The following is a 17,299-nucleotide window of genomic DNA, read 5'->3' as shown; positions in this document are numbered from 1 at the left end:
ATCTCTAGTAGCAGCCTGGTGTTTATCCTGTCCTCAGAATTCATACCTAGTTTTGATTGCTCTCCTCTATTTCCCTACTCTATCATATTTTCCCCTGGATTACTTTTTTTTTTTTTTTTAAATTATCCTGTTTCCAGGATTAGCTGAACTTTATTGTAACAGTGTCCTGTGCTGGACATCCTTAGAAAGGACACTGACTACAGAACTGGTGTGCACATTGAAGCAGCATTCAAGGTCTTATCCTGACATTACCCTTGCTGTTTGAACAGTATGAAAGATGCTCTGAACTTTCTGGTAAATATGAATAGTGCAAATATTCTCCTCCATCAATCAAAACCAAAACTGATATCTAAGCACATGCACATCAAAACAAACCACAAATTAGCAATATCAGTTTTAAATGTTATGCTTTACAGTTACCTATTTAGAAAAGGGACAGGCCTTTCTAATTCAATGCCTGAAATACTGTACCTAACTTTGGTCTCCTTTATTTTGGTATTCATCAAGATTAAGCCCTCAAAACATACAGCACTACTGTGTTTCTAAAATGTTCAGATGCCCTTCTGTAATCCTGCAAAAACCTCCATAGTATTTGCCATCTAATACTCTACCTGGTGACATCCAGAGCTTTTTGAACTTTCGCCTGCACAGACCCCAGCAAATCTGCTCCCATTTTCTTTAGCAACTGTGTCAGGAGAACAAAAAGCCAATCCTGCAAGTCATCTTTATGAATGATGATGAAATCAACCAGGGTTTCCAGAAACATGCTAAAGACCTATAAACAAAACAGGTGTCACAAAAAGGAACACAGTGCTTTAAATAAAAATAATCAAGGGGAGGGCTGGGTTTCAGGATGATTTTGTTATAGACAGTTCCATGAATGAATGATTTTAGTGACTATATGGCTGGGGGAAAAAAATGAAAAAAAAAAGTAAAAATAAGACAAGACACGTCTAAAACGTGTCGTATTAAAATACCACATGAAACAAATGAAGGAAGGGGGTAGAATACACTTACTCTCTGTTGTGAATTCCACGGCAAAGCAGGCCATGCAACAAAACAAACCACTCGTTAGCACACACAGTGATCAAGGCTAGTTGTCCAGATGCAGTTTGCAAACAGATAAAGGATGCATTCACTGGAATTTTACATGTTCTTGAATCCCTTCTCAGAGTTACTTAAAACATTATATACCTTGTATTAGATCCAGGCTCAGTCATGAAAGTAAGATTTATATATGCTTATATGTAAAAATCTGCGTATGTTTAACACCACAACTAATATGTTTGTAGCAATAATTCTACAGAAGCAATGCAGGTGACAGATCACCGCAAAGGACATAACTTTGAGTCCAGTGTGTAATAAACCCCCACGTTACACAGGAATTGGAACTATTTTGCAAAGATCCACACCTTCACCCTTTCCACAACACAAACTGAACCTTTGAGAACCAAAACATTAAGGCCTTACAAGGTAGGAACTGCCACACTCAGCAAGGCCTGTGGGACAGCTGATCGGGACTATGGCCAAAAATTCACAGTTGGAGCAAGACCTTCCTGTGACAGGCAACTGGTGCCTGTCCGTGGCATTTCCACCATCAACTGGTTATTTAAACTGGTTTACCAAGTAGTCTGAAATACAAATATTTGTACAACTTATGCTTTCTCAAACTGTATTTAACCTAACAGCAGATGTTTTTACTCAGCCACTACTGGTTGCCTTCAACCAGCAAACCTCCTCGGGACAGGGCATGAAACTCTCTTTTCCCCTCTCCCTGCTCCCACTTATCTGCTGACAGAAGGCCACTGGGTCTGAATGTGTCTGTGGGTCCAACATCCCCATTCCCTACCCTGCTGCTTTTTAAGAGATGTTTGTATGTTTATGCACTGGCCTTTAACTTCAAAGGTCAGTTCTATAAAGAAGGCAAAATAGCTATATTAAGGACTTTAATTACAAGATCCAGAACAGCATCTTGGTGAGACCCCATACTGCTCCCAGGCGTACACAATATACAAACCCCAGTGATCGTGATGCTGAACTCCAGTTATTACCTTCACAGACCTCAATCTTGGTGTGTATTACCAAGACACTCTCTAGAGAACTACAGGTAAAACTGAACTTCTCACCCCGGGAGCTGACATGGGAGAGCTGCTCCTCAGGAAGCAAGCAGTAACCAGTTCCTAGCAACATGAGAGACTGAGACACATCCCCTCGTTGTAAAACATAAAAATTAAGGAGACTTATAAACATCCACTTCCCCAGCAGATCACAGTTACAGAAATATGGACCACTCATCTTGGAACAGTGTCAAATGTGCACACACAGTAACGTAAGAGAAAAAGCCAAATCTTTGTGATCATACCTTGCTGTGAGGGTCAGCAAACATGCGAGTAAATATTTCACATAGTCTTTTCAACTCAACTCGGCTGAAATAAATAGAACACAGTATTAATGATAAAGCTTCAGTTGCAGAAAAAAAATGATAAATACTAACAGTTGAAAGATCTAACCTTCTTTATTTAATGATACTTAAGTCACACTTTCAAAAACTGTATCTAGGCAAAGCCTTAACTGGCATTCCAGTTTAACTGCTGGGATAACCAGTCTTATATTAAGAAATCTAATACATTTAATTTTTTTTTTAATCATAAGCCAGACACTTGTATTTTCTCCTACTTTAACCTATTCCCATGTTCTGGATTGCAAAATACAACTTGAAATGCGCGCATTTGGGAAGTATTTATTTTCTGCCTTTCTTTAAGGTCAGTGACTCACTGAAACATGGATCTTTTGCAGCCAAGGTTTCTCAAGTCTCTTGTGTCAAGGAATTCAAATTTTCAAGTAAAATCAGAACTTTCATGCTGTTTGGGTATATACTAATCATAAATATTTTGGTCTAAATTTTCAGTCGCTTCAGTAAAATCGACTGAAAATTTAGTCGATTTTACTGAAGCGATATTAACAAATATCGCAATATTAACAAATATCAGAACTGACTCCGAAGTCTGACAGCAGGCACATGAAGTAGACAAATATACAGAAATACAAAACAGATTAACAAGTGGGAAACCCAGTAGGTCAGAAGATAATTAAATCAAAGCACAATCCAGGTTCCTATTAGTAAGATTATTCGGTGTCAGTAACACTCTTTTTATGCCACGGGCAAGAAGAATGATGTATGAGTCCCTTTCATAAGATACTGAGTTTGAGTCAAATGCAGAACTGTTTGATTCCAAAGCCCTTATTTACAATGTATTGAAAATACAAGTCTTAGTTTTCCTGCAAGGCAAACTGCCAAAGAATGCAGAAATTTTGTTTGTTTACTGTGCACCCAAACTCAGGTAGGTAATGTTTCCTGCTTACTATGTATGCAATTAGATATTTTCTACCATTACTATGAAACCAGAGCAGCTATTGAAATGCACGTGGATTACTCAGAAAACAACCATTCAGGTCTTAACTACAGGTACTCTCTTTCCAGAAAGACATTAATTCTACAGTCCACCAACATATCTCTCCCTCTCTCAAAATAAGCTTCAAATAACAGACCAGAATATGCGATTAGTCTACAGCTTCTTTTACCTTAACTTGTTTATAAGTAATACAAGACATTTTTAAAAAAAAAACTTATGCATTAAAGGCCAACCAAATTTTAAAAGGGGACAAACCAAATGGCTTGATGTAAAGGAAAGTCTCTGTAACAACGTCACAGCAAGCCGTCAACTTCATTCAGGGTGAGACTGCACAGTCCCAAAATTACAACAGTGCTCCCTTGAATTGCAGACTGCAGCTCTCTGAACAAACCCTTAGTTATTATACTAACGAATTTTCCTTCTGGGCACAGGTTACATGATTGAGCAAGTTTAAGTGTGTCTCTCTTTAAAAGCTGAAGGACCCAAGGTAACAATGCAAGTACTAAACAGAAACAAGCAGTGGAAAAACATTTCCTTAAGGGACTTGTTGGCCTTGTTTTATTTAGAAGACCTTATGGGGAGCACTTAAAGAGAACTAGGCCACATGAAACTATAAGAATCAAAAAGGGTAGGTAAGCGCCACACCACTCTGCATGCACATCTTTCTGGATATGCAAATCCCAGGTAATGTAAGATCAACCATCTTTCAGTTCAGAGCACTAAAGGAAACCTAGCCACATCTCTGCCTTTTATAAAACTCGTTATACCACAACAGAAGATATCAGGTTTATTTAGAAGACAGACTTGCCCCTTGGACTAATGACCTTGATGATGATCTGCAAGACGCCCGTGGGAACAAACAGGATGATAAAATCTAATCATTAGAACAGGCACCAGATCAACCCTGAACCAAGGAGGAAGCAGACCAAAGGCAAACCAAAATGAAATATAATCTAGAGAACTAAAACCAGTTTCAAATTAAAAAATAACCCTGCAGAGGTGTAGTTTCTGTGACAGGTTTATAAACTATTCAGAATCAAAGCTAAGAAAACTTGCAAGCTTGAGGGACTAGTGACAGCAGTATAGTTTAAACAGTGCAGCCAGCAGGGTTGAAAACAATTCTACCAGCATTTCTGCTAAGAGCTACAGATCTGGATAAACAGCCCATCACCCATACTTCTCAGCATTTCCTCTCTTGGAAAAGCAGCACTCAAACCCTTTGTTATAAATTCTCACACACCTTTGTGGCAAAATCAAAGTCTCACCCAACCATATGAGGTGCCAGCTTTCTCCAGACAGTTCAAAACAAAGAAAGGGGGGGTGGGGGGAGAAAAAAAAAGAGGCAGCACACATGAAGGAAGCGTCTTTTTTAAAAGACTCATAAATAGACAACATTAAAAAGCTTCTCTGATGTAGGGAGTCTAACTACCCATATTAAAAACCTGTAGCACTTCCCACTTAAGGACTATACCACGTCATGTAAAGTTCTAGAATATTTTTATGATAGCAAAAGAATAACCTTTCCATGCCTGCTCTCCATACATTTCCTTCAGCCTGTTAACATGAGCCATCAAGTATTTTCAGCCAGTGTAAAGGCCTTTTAAAATGGAAAGAATTGTGTAAATCCAAGTAGGTATCTATAAACCATACAACCACCACTTATAAACTTGGTCATAATCTAAGTACATCATATTCATAACAGGAAAATAAAGTGTCAGAGCTCTTGTGAATGTTATCTTCAAAGGAGTCAAAAGATAATCAACTTGTTTCCAAACACTTTCACCATAAACTAAGGGCAAAAACCTATGGCCTGAGATCCAGCTGTGGCCATACAAAGTTTCCATATAACTACTGGGTAGTTCTAAGATCTGCTGTAGTGTGTGACATGCCAAAGGTGTTGGAAGGGTTTATGTGTCTTTCAACAAAGGAAAAAGGTCTCTCTCCTACCACAAGCAAATTTTAAGAGTACACCTATTTCACTGCCCTAAGAAATTTCTCTCTACAAACTACACCATTTATGGAAGCCTCAAATATCTAAGATCTTTCAAGAGTTATAAGTAATATCTGTAATTACATCTGACAGACTTCATAAGGAGTCAAAGTATACGCACCATAAGCATTGTCTGATCTCAGCTTTGAAACACACACACATTTTAGAGTAAATGCAGTGAGTGTTCGCTTTGCCAACTGAATTGCTGGGAGAAAAACTGAAGGTTCAGACTAATGTAAATGCATTCAAAGGGTGGTACTGCTTTTACAATACCATCATTGTGGGAAATGTCACTGTGCTGCAACAAGCACCTACCACTGGAAGCCTTCACGAAACAGAGGAAGGCTAAGAGAAGACAGCATGCTTAACTGAGTCCTTTCTACATTACTGCTACAAATTTAACACAAATTACACTGATGACATAGCAGAACTTTTTCCAAAAGTCCCAAATTGTGGTGACAAAGCCTTCATAGCTGTGAAAGATACTATCTGTCTCCATAAGGCAGGTACATATTACTGACATCTGACTATAGCCATCTTTCATGAATGGCTGAATTACAAAATCAAGGTCACCTCAGTGTCCGCTGACTTTTCAGTAAGTTCTGAAGACCTATGAGCCCCTCTTTCCTTTCAGACCAGTTGGAGCTGGCACAGTGGTTCAGAACCTCAGCCACATCTTCAGTCTGCCGCAGGTAGTGTGGAATGCCCCCATTTCTGGAACCATAGGAGCGCTCTGAGCAAGCACTTGATGCATCACTGTTAGCATCATCATCGGAGTACATCCCATAGGGTTCATATCTTCTTCTCACTGTTTTTTTCTGGAAACAGGGAAATTCAGACTTAGGAAGTTATATATAGTTACATCAGTGCCAAAAGAAATACATTCTATCCATAATCACTAAAACAAAGACTATTCACTACTGCTACAGTGATGTGTTTTACAGACATCACCAAGCACTGCCTGCTTACCTTTCACAGTAGAGCAAGACAGATCCCACTGATTTCAATGAGACTATTCAAGTGACTAAGGGGAGCAGGGCTTGACTTCCCCAGCATGAAAGCTAGATATTTATGCCTAGCGAAATTAGCTACTGGTAATCATATGTTGTTTTATTGTCAATAACAGTCAGTTCCACTGTTACAGATTCTATGACGATACAAACTCTACTTCAAGAAAAAAATGAACAGATGAAATAATCTGTGCTGACATGCACAGTCACTTTGATATTGATAATAAAGTGGCTCTAGAAATGCACTGGGATACAGGAGATGACAATTTCTCTGTTAGTCTGGGCTAGGAATTTTCCAGAGGCTGCTATGGGAGTTGAGTACTCAAATCACACTCATTTCCATAGCATGGCATTAGAGGACCTGATTCCCTTAGGTACCATCTTTGACAACCTCGATTCTTATAGAAGAGATATTAAAATATTATAGTAGCAAAACAAATTGTGTGCTATACTACATAACAAAATCTTATATGAACCTTAACAGAACAGGACTGATATATATAGAATATAGACTCTCGTTTATCTGAAAGTGTTTGCTACAAGAATTCCTTCCAGCATGAAGTCCTGCAGCTCTTGGACTTGTGAAGCCAGCAGAATTTTGCTTCCACTAGGACTGCAGGTTTGAAGTGTGGAAATTAACACAAATGCAGTATCATGGGTGTTAGCAACAGGGTGGGTAAAGTTGGAAAGTAGAAATAAAAAGTCAAGAAAGCACTAGTACCTTGCTCCTGGAGTCTCCTAACAGCTGTAGGCAGGAAAATATTGAAGGGTGGGAAAAAGCATAGAGAATTATGTCAGAAGCTTATGTAGGGTTTGGTTTTGCAACAAAAACGTATAGCAAATGTGTCTTAGCAAATTAAAATACAGTATATGCAAAATAAAAGTGGGTATAATAACGCCTGCGTTTATCTCCAAACTGTTGCTTTACCCTTATAGCCTACAATTTCCATTAGGGAGCCTGGAAGTGAGATTATATGTTAATAGGGTTTTTGATGTAGATCTATATACAGCAACTCTCTGCTTACCTTTTAGAAATGCTGCTCTGTGAGATACCAAAGTTTTTCATAATGATTTATATCCCCATATATTATCAGTAGCATTTGATTTTTAGAGTCTTGGAAAGAAATTCTGATGTCAGGAAACCACTATCTACAGTGCACCACATTTAATCAGCTTCACTTGATCAAGTTCTCTCTCAACCCACAGTTCTTACACCACATTTTTTTTTTGAAGCTCAGCTTCTTTCAAGACACACTGACTGTCATCCCTGGCTTAAAGGCCTTATTTAATAGCAGAGTTTCCATCACCCTTTGAGCTCTTCTGACAGATCCAAGCACTGATTCTCAGTACAGACACTGCAGGTTTACCCCAAGTCCAGCTCTCGAGACAGACTGGATCCAATGGGAACTGTACATGGAGAGTAGAGGTCACAAAATGACCCACTGTGTTCTACTTAAACTGAATATTTGGCTGAAGCCATCTCTGGAGAAGTTATTTTCATTTCTTACTACAGAGAAAATAATGCTTCTCTGAAAACAAGACTGCTGGGTAAGAGCTGGCATCACTTCACTCTCTCAAAAGAAGCCTAAGGAGCATTTGTAAATTGCCTGTTGTGAGAAGAGCAAATTAGGGAAAGAAAGGAACAATAAGATCATGTTGCATCCCCTAAAGCCATACGAATTCAGATTGATCAACCAAGTCAGCAGCTTAGTATCCAGCTAGACTTAAGGATTTCCCTTTGAAGTGTTCAACCCTTTCAGATTTTAACATTCCAGTATAATGTCTTTTTTGTTTAAAAGAGTGGAATATTTAAAAGGGAACAGTAAGTCTACTTGAATATTAAGTTACACTAAAGAGAGATGAGTGATCAGCAGTGAATTGAAACACTGTGACCCCCTCCTCCAAGAAACCTGTACTGAGCAGCTGCTCACATTCAGGGACATAGCCTGATTTAATTTACACAGGCAAGCCATCATCTATAATTATGCCTTGAACTGCTCCGGTGGCAAATTCGAGGTGCCGAGAGCAGAAATTTGTTCACATGCTGTTACGTCTGGTAATGAAAATGCCCACTAATGATTCAGCCCACTAAATGCAACACTGTCATCTATCATATACTGTCCTACCTATATATTAGTCACATATCCTTTTCTTTTGAATGGCAGATTTTGGAAAAAAGTGATGTTTGTCTAAGAGTACTCTAATAATTGTCTAGAAATGGGGGTGACATGAGCTGGGTGATAATCGAATATAAAAAGGAAAATGTTCGCCATCCTTAGGGAAAGTGAACTAGGAAATGGAGAAAGGACACCTATCACAAACTCTGGGGATGTGGTTCATTCTCCATAGAGATCTGAGATATCTGTCTCAAGACACATTTGGAAGTCCTCCCATCAGGTCTTGAGCTGGAGAAGACCCAAGGTATACTGGTACCCAGCTAATGCTGTACAATAATTGCTCCTGCCTATACACATCCTCTCTACCCCAAATACTGAAGGTAGATCCACAGGCTTAACACTTGTCTTCTGAAGAGCAGAAAACACTTTCTGGGTTCTAGCTGAGAGATGTTATAATATAGTAAGATTGTACAGGACAGTAATTTTTTTTTAAATTACAATGAATTTACTTGGAAATGTACTGAATGTTTAAAAGTACTAGCAGCAAACTTGACAAATTACTTCAATTTAACTGCATGAGATGGTACTGATTACAGGCAAGCCAAGTTACAAGCTGATTCAAGTATCTACACAGGTGCAAATAACACAGGGCAGGAACTTGTGAAATTCTTAGTTATTTCTAAACCAGATAAGGAATCAACACTAATAGAGAACACTTTTTCTGACATAGTCTTCATATAGGTAACAGGACTGATGGAAATCCCTGATCCCGCAGGTGCTGAGCACCCCCACAGTGCCACATACATCATTTAACAGCCAAGTGAAAGACTAACAGCTGATTCAACCCATCCTGCAGCTCTAGCACCAAGCCACAGTTTGACAACAACTGTGGAGAATTAACATGAAATAAGGAAACAAACATTGCTGCCAATATACCTAAAGGCAAAACAGCAAAAGATAACTAACTCTACAGCATCAGACACCGGCACAATCAGAACAAAGCTATTTAGAAAGAGGAGAACATACGTACAGGTAACTTTAAGCCACTTTCCGGTGTTGGAAGCATTTTGTATTTTTCCTCTTACCAGTGCATCGGCCACAGCAGCCTCCAGATCTGTGCTTGTGCTCAGGACTCGCAGGGCATTCACAGAAGCAGGCATCCTGCCTGGCTGTCCGAGTCCAAACCGGTCTGCACAAAAGACAACATTGAAAAGGGTTGTTAAATGAATTCACATTCACTTGGAATCCTAATCAGGTGCCGAGCAGCTTTCCCCACAGGCTCTGGGAACTTGCAGTGCTTTTCCATTAAACACACTTTTATCCACAGCTCTAGAAAGCTTGCCATTAGAGTAAGAAATCAACTATTGTTTGCTGGGCCCCAGAGATAATTTTGGATCCTCAGGGCAGCTTCTTTGGTTTATTTTTTTATGCTGGGAAGCAGAATGTCTACTCTCTTTCTTTTTTAACACAGAAGTTGTTTCCAAGTTTTATTTTAAAGTCAGAGGCAGACACACCAGTCCCAATCTGGCACACTCGGGAATCAAGAGAAAGCTTCTCATTAACTTTAGAGAGACAGAATTGTGGCCAGTGTCAGAACATGTTAATACCTGAGCATTCATCTACCCTGCAGCTTTTTCTCAGGCAAGGATGTAAGATTAGTAGCACCAGATTGCCTATCTTATTTCTCAAGGCTTGATTAATCAGTAGAATATCCCCCTAGGCACCATGGTATAAAAATAAGGTTTATTATATGCTTGTGAAGTGCCTCCAATTTTTATGTTGTTCTTGATAAGCATTTTAAATGCCATTTAAAAGCTCTATGATAATCAAAATAGATTTTTTTTGATCAAACAATATCAATCTTTCTCTCTTGAAATTTGATGGCAAAGCACTCAGTGGCATCTGAAGCAAGAGGACTGAGTCTAAAATGTCATTTACACTCTTCATAATAATTAGTTTATCATTTGCAAAGTTACTGAAATCAGTTTCTTTGGGCAAAGGCCAAATTTGGAAAGGCATGCTAGCAGGAATATGACAGAATCTGTGACCTGAGGACCACAGGCCAGGCTCTGACAGAACAGTCCTCCTAGAAGGGCTCTGGATTATAAGCAAAGAGAAATTGGTTTTGGCATTCCAAGATTTTGTTTCCACATGGGCCTGTCTTTTCTCAAGAAGGACTAGGAACATCCCTTCTGGGACACACCTTACGCCTCTGGCCCCTGCACCCACACATGCCACTAATAGTATTGCCAGCAAATTCAGTGTTGTGCAAATCAAGCTGCATGAACCCATTTAACAGACCTTCAGCTGATCCACATTGGAGGCAAACATCAAGCAGCAAGATAGAGGGATCAAGTCACAGAGGTCTTTTATTAGTTCATCTATATTTAATTTAATTAAGGAAAACCACTGCTTATCAAAATGCCTAACTGCAATATGGACTGAGGTCAAACATGATCTGCAGCATCTTACTGTATTTTTCAGGAAAAACACTGTGCTTATCACGGAACTTTGCTTTCTTCTTTATAAACCTACTGCGCTTAAACAGATTTTAAGGAGTTAGTTCACACTGATATGCATAATTTAAATCGGAGAATGAAGTTTGCCAGTCTACTGTCCTAATTCCAAAGCCTTACCCAAATGTTTCAGAGATTAAACTCCCAAGGGGATATTTTTTTAAATCTGAAGTATTGAGGAAAAACAACCCTGAAGATTAGTATTTAATTCAGAGAGAAGTGTTATCTATCAAAATTTACTGTTTCTCAGAGTTACGTACCCAGACAAGACATTTCTGATTTACAACAAAAGCACACCTTCTACAAAACACATTACAAAGAAAACAAAAAACAAAACAAGAACAATCTTAGAACTACTGCCAAAAAGTAATCAAATCATGACATTTCACAAAGAAATAAAAGTTTTATGTGTTATTACTATCCCCTTTTTTAATGCACTTGGGTTGAAGAATCATTTCAAATATTTAGCTTAAACAGTACTTCATCCTTAAAATGGAAAGGTGAGCACACTTCAAATAGCAGCAAAGAAGACGATAGTGCATTAGGTCTGATTGAAACTAAAGTCACTACTACAGAGATGTACAGAAGGCAAGTTTTTTTCCCAATTGTAAAAGATATTTGGTACAGTACAAGGGCTGTAAATGTTAAGTTCTGGACTCAGTTTCATATTTAAACTCTACTCAATGACATTACTCAAGTTTACTCCAATCAGATTTTGGATTTAACTTTTGAAATAACATCAAAAAAAAAATTGTCATTTGTTTTCACGTAAATTTAGTATTACATTAGAAAAGGGGAGATTGTTTGGGTTTTTTTAAATGAAGAACAGAATGACAAAGTAATTCAGTTGTAAATCAATTAAACACCCAGCATGAAGAAACAAATTTGAGCTTTTTTTAACAAAAAAGGTAAGTTTGGCACGCTGGCTTTTATCTGTCTCCATGGCTATCGGTAATTTTCTGAAATACTTCTTTCAGTGACTTTTAATTCATAACACCCAAGTCACTCAGGGCTTCTGCCCAAGACACTGCTGCCATACCTGTGTGCAGAATTTAGACCTTAGGACAGACCTCAGCATATTCCTACACGGGGCTTGGAACACATTTGGCTCTTTTCTTGCTCAATGTTACAGGACAAGAAATAAATAGAATATACTCTGGCCAAATTCCCAGAATATACATGGCCACATGTCTCCCCAGCTAGATTCATGGCACTTGTTATAAACTTGATGAAAATTTGCAATCACCATTTTTGGCCCGATTTTGCCATTTCTAGGGAGATTTTGACACAGGCAAGCATATAGAATTTGACTATGCTTTGCACCAAAGCACAGAAGTCAAGCATTAAATGATTATCACAGGAAGTTGAACGCAAACAAAGCTTAAATCTGTATTACAGTTTGAGGTATTTGAAAAGTTTTCAGTTATTTTTGTTAAATACAAATTTGGCTTGTTACTTTGAAAAATGCCAGTCAAATCAGCTCGCATCATTTCTGCTGAGCAACTTGATACGGGAAATGTTTTGAGAGTTCTAGTTAAGTGACAGCCATTTAACTAGACTTATGAGAAACAGTATTTTTCACTCCGTACCTGAAGGGTATTAATAACTTCCAGTATCACTAAATCTTTATACAATTTCAGCCTCCAAGAAAACACTGAAGCCCTCATCTTCTACATCATCTTTCTCCCCACAATTACATCTTATTGTCCCAAAGCTAGCAGCCCTCATTCATTTCTAAGACTTTCAGTGAAATATCCTGATTCAAAAGGGAGTTACAGGTTCTCTGTAACTGTGACTCCAGCACAGGAAGGGGGAAAAAGCAACTGGAATCTGCAGATTTTTCTCATTATATGTAAGCATTTGTCTCCTGATGCCAAAGCCCAGTGAAATTACAGGAATAATGTTTTCAACAACTTCAGTATGCTTTGGACAGGGCCTTCAGATTTATATGAAGGATGGATCAACTTGTGTATGCTCCAAAGTTCATTTTGAAAGCTCATGAGGTGCTTAATTCCTGTTGTTCTTGTGTGAGAGGATCCCACAAATACTTTCATTAACAGAGACAGGAGTCCAGAATATTTAGTAATAAATGGGATGAAACCCACTGCGATTCGGTCCTAGGCATTGGGAACTGCACCACTGCTAAAGAGGAAATAGAAATTGGAAGTTCTCTGCATCAGTCAGGATTTACCCCATGCTGCACAACTGATCCAATTTACGGGAAAATTGAGAAAGCCCTGGATCACCCTTTGTTTAAACGCTGTTCACAATGTTCCTCAAGTACATAAAATTAAGAACATCCAATAACTGAAATTCAAACCAAAAAGCCACGTTGAACAAAAACGGAACAGAAAGCCCCACAGCGATGAGAAGCACATGCCAAGTGCTAGCTGATGCACGTGATGGCAAATGTTAAGATGGTGTAAAACAAGACTACGTATAAGAAGCGGATTCATGCAGTTAGCGCTTGTTCACCTGACTGCCCAACAGAATCAGCAGTGGAGAGAGCACTAGTGGACCTGGAATGACGTCGAGAAGCTGCAAGTAGAAGGAATGGCAACACCCACAGGATTAACACACATTTAACCCGAGACAGAAAATGCCACAATCCAAAGGGGATGCGAGACCGCTACCGGTAAAGGTATTTCATAGTGACAGGGAAATGATGCTGTATATGAATGCATAACAGATACGGTGCAAGCCCCACAGCAACACCTCCATCTGTAGCTTCTCCCTTATCCCCCCTGACTGTAAACACAATGCATGACAAAACTCATCTGTAACAGTCCCAAACCCAGTGCAGTTCAGCAAAAAAACCCCAGTGCACATCAGTCACATTCCAGAACCACAGATCTGGAAGACAGCTATCGTGAGAACATGGAGCACATAATTACAGAGCAGGATTTAGATGTGTCTTAATCTAAACCCTGAAGTGAAGCCATGATGAATGCATAAGAATTGTGCTTGCAGATATTTTTCCACAACATTCTAGCCTATACATAAAAAAGCAATGTTAACAAAGAGAATGAATAACCACATAAGTAGAAAGAGTCATACAGGGAGGTCAGCCAACCACTGCCTATAGGTCCTTGGGTTGGGTTTCCTTTCCAAGTAAACACATGTACACACGTATCATAGCTGTTGCTACTACCAAAAGTCTCTTGCTTTTAACAAACTTTGCATACATGTTTCTTGAATCTAAGTATGTACATGCACAGATAATCTGAATTGCAAGACTGTACACCTACCTAGAATTACACCACATGTATACAAATTGTTAACAGCAACAGAACACATACAGTAGCAGAAGAGCTGAAGCCAAACACAGTTCCCACTTCAATTCCCAGTTGTCAGCAGCACATAAATCACAAATTGCCTTTGGAGAGGTTTTCAGTTCATGGAATCAGCAAAAAGGTGAGTCTTTCATGAAAGCAAATGGAAAACTGGTTCAGTCATTTCCAAATTACAGAAATCTAGTTTTTCTAAAGAGGCTTTCCCTGTGTCTAGCAATGACATGCTCACCTAGCTCAAAGCAACTGACCCAAGCAACTGATTGCCCATTTGAGCAATTCATCACCCCTCAGGGCCTTACTACTTTAACACCTAGTATTGTCAAGAAACTGAAAAAAATAAAGCAGAATCATCTTCTAATACAAACAGGCTTTGTCAATTATGCATATATGTGTGCAGCAGAAAAAAAGAAATAAGTCTTCTGTTCAAGGCAAAGCATTCATAAACACAGATGCTAACATTATAAAACAGGAATCAGCAAAGTGAGAAAAATACAATTTCATTTTTTCCCAGTTGTGAGAGCTTGACTAGAAGCTGTACAGAATATGCAATGTGGTCTTTAACCATGGAGAACACATGCATTTATTCAAGAGAACAATTCACCGACACCATAAATAACTCATGAAAGATTTGCAGGATCAGTGCAGGATCATGGACTGAACCTCACAATTAAGATTCTGAGCTCGCAATTGCTTTCTCTCAAGCCATCCGCTGTGCCCCTGTGGACGTCACTGTAAGATCAAGGCCCATGAAGAAACAGGAACAACAAAAACAAAACAAGAAAAAAAAAAAAAAAAATCACATCTCTGCAAGGAGGCCATGTGTAGAGTGACTTTTCACTGGTGTTTCCTAACTGATGAAGCCAGAAACTTGGTGCACAGACATGCATACCTGCACAGCAGCCCCAGAATAAAGCAAGGTCAGGATATCAGTGTTGACACTGACCATGATACTGTTAAGTGCAAGAATCCTGTTGTTTACACATAGTTAGCTTAGGTATAATTCCCTAATATAGAAGTTAAACTTTATGCACAAAAATAGACCATGCATAGTAGGATTATATTATCTTAGAATTAATGTAAGATTAACTGAGTTCTAGAAATACTATAATAGAGTAATACAGTTTTGGCTTAAATTAACAATATAAATTTCCTTCAGATGAAGTACACACTACATAATTAAAAAGTTCATGAACATATTTGAGCTTAAAGCATTTCAATGAAAAAAAAGACAATATGATAACAACCATATTGGGTTACTATTGCATTGATACTACTTCCCCCTGTTACCTTAATGACTTAATAACAATGTATTTCTAGAAATGTATTAATCTTCAGACAATTAAATATAGTGAGCCAAAATAATGTTTGTTAGGAACAGTGTAACACACATCTGTAACTGAAATCATACAGTCAGTGTATGAGTCAGACTCAGTAAAGATGGTGGCATTCAAAATTCACTAACTGTGATTCTGGTATTTTTCAGAACAAGGGCTCAAGATAGTATTTCAAGTAATGTATTTTCAATAAAATGAACAAAACAGCACAATGACATAGAACACTGATGAATTAACCCTGATTATACACATTGGCTGGAGAAAAAAGCTTCATCCAATCTTGAAGCTAGGAAGTGAACTATAAAAACGAGATGCAATTGTGCATCTACTATCCATTTATGGTTCTGGTATCAAATCAGCTTCATTTAATCAATTAAAAAAGTTCACCTATTTCAAGATGAACTCCTCCCATTTTCCACCCAAAATTGAGATATGACAAATAATACAAACAGATTATTTAATAGCTCAAAAGAATGAAGTTTTGAAACCAAAAGCCTCTTAATATTAACTTGAAGAATCCACTCTACACCATTTACACCAACAGGATTTTGACCAATGATTTCATATGGATGAAGGCAACCAGCCTCTGCATTTGATAGCCAAATCAAAAATGATAATATCTACATAAGTTTAAAGGATTATTTAAAGTACAATATATTAAATATGAGAAGCAAACAGAAAAAATTTGCCCATCTGTCTATATTTTTCATCATTTTTTTCCCTAATTGGATAAAGTTGCAGAATTAAGCCCAAAAATTCTATGCTCCATTTACACAATACCTGTATTTTGTTACTATGTGTAAAACAGATCCTGTAATACCACTCTTCAGCCTTAATGAAATCTGTAGGAGCTTCTTTCACATTTTTAATACCACATGCACAGCTGTGAAATTACTACATAAATGAGGAGTGCCTGGAGATCAACTGTATTTCATGTCTGAGATGACATGATGACTTGTTCATACAACAAGTAATGTATTTGGTTGAATATATGATATGGTATTTGATCAGAAACATTAACTATCCTTCTGCTTTCAGCACTGTGCAGAAAAACTTCTGCATGTGGTAAGCATAATGAGATTTTCTATTTGTACTGTACACTTAAACTGCATATCAATTATTCTCCTTTAAAACCTCAGCCTTTCCAGGATTTTAGGCTGCTTGAAAAAGTTTCCTACAAAATGGTGCGTGCAACTTTTTAACTGATGATTGACAACACTGTGTGAAACAACTACAAAAAAAAAAGAGCTATCTCTATTGGAGGATTTAGTATAGAAATGATATACTGTTACTGTACCAGCTGTGAGAAAATCAGATCATGAATAATCAGTCACCCAACAACAGGCTACAACACTATAGACTGCTTCACTGTGACCTAGAAAACAGAGGCTTGCTCTCCTGTAGATTTCCATCAGTGTTGTCAAGTTAAGCACAGCAGCCCCATATGACCTGTTTTAATAAAACTAAAACTTACAGAAGTTCAAACTAAACTATTTTCCTGCTAACAGTGAAAAGCCAAGAACCAGAATTGAAGCATGCAGAAGAAAACAGAAGGGAAGCAGGGTTGGAAACAGCGACTGTGTCAGAAATCCAACAGAGGACAGGGAACAAGCTCATTCCACCTGG

The 17,299-nt window shown here is 38.2% G+C and overlaps 1 protein-coding gene across 4 annotated transcripts in view; it reads right to left on the bottom strand.

The window, feature by feature from the left end:
- CLASP1 (cytoplasmic linker associated protein 1) overlaps positions 1-17,299 on the bottom strand; it is a 177,375-nt gene that overhangs the window by 47,018 nt on the left and 113,058 nt on the right. For 2 of the 4 annotated variants that reach the window (XM_062607122.1, XM_062607123.1), the window contains 5 exons: positions 9,616-9,719; positions 7,135-7,158; positions 5,977-6,221; positions 2,363-2,426; positions 612-775 (listed from right to left, as the gene is read on the bottom strand). In XM_062607122.1, the coding sequence (XP_062463106.1) occupies positions 612-775; positions 2,363-2,426; positions 5,977-6,221; positions 7,135-7,158; positions 9,616-9,719 (601 nt within the window). Of the gene's footprint in view, positions 1-611; positions 776-2,362; positions 2,427-5,976; positions 6,222-7,134; positions 7,159-9,615; positions 9,720-13,521; positions 13,585-17,299 lie in introns of all 4 variants that reach the window. The other 2 variants (XM_062607121.1, XM_062607124.1) reach the window with 2 other exon arrangements.

The sequence above is a fragment of the Pezoporus occidentalis genome, unplaced genomic scaffold (assembly GCF_034315485.1).
Source record: "Pezoporus occidentalis ecotype Australia unplaced genomic scaffold, CSIRO_AGI_Poc_V1 ctg12, whole genome shotgun sequence".
Lineage (NCBI taxonomy): Eukaryota > Metazoa > Chordata > Aves > Psittaciformes > Psittacidae > Pezoporus > Pezoporus occidentalis.
The sequence above is the reverse complement of the archived record's forward strand: the minus strand, read 5'-3'. Positions and strand labels throughout refer to the sequence as shown.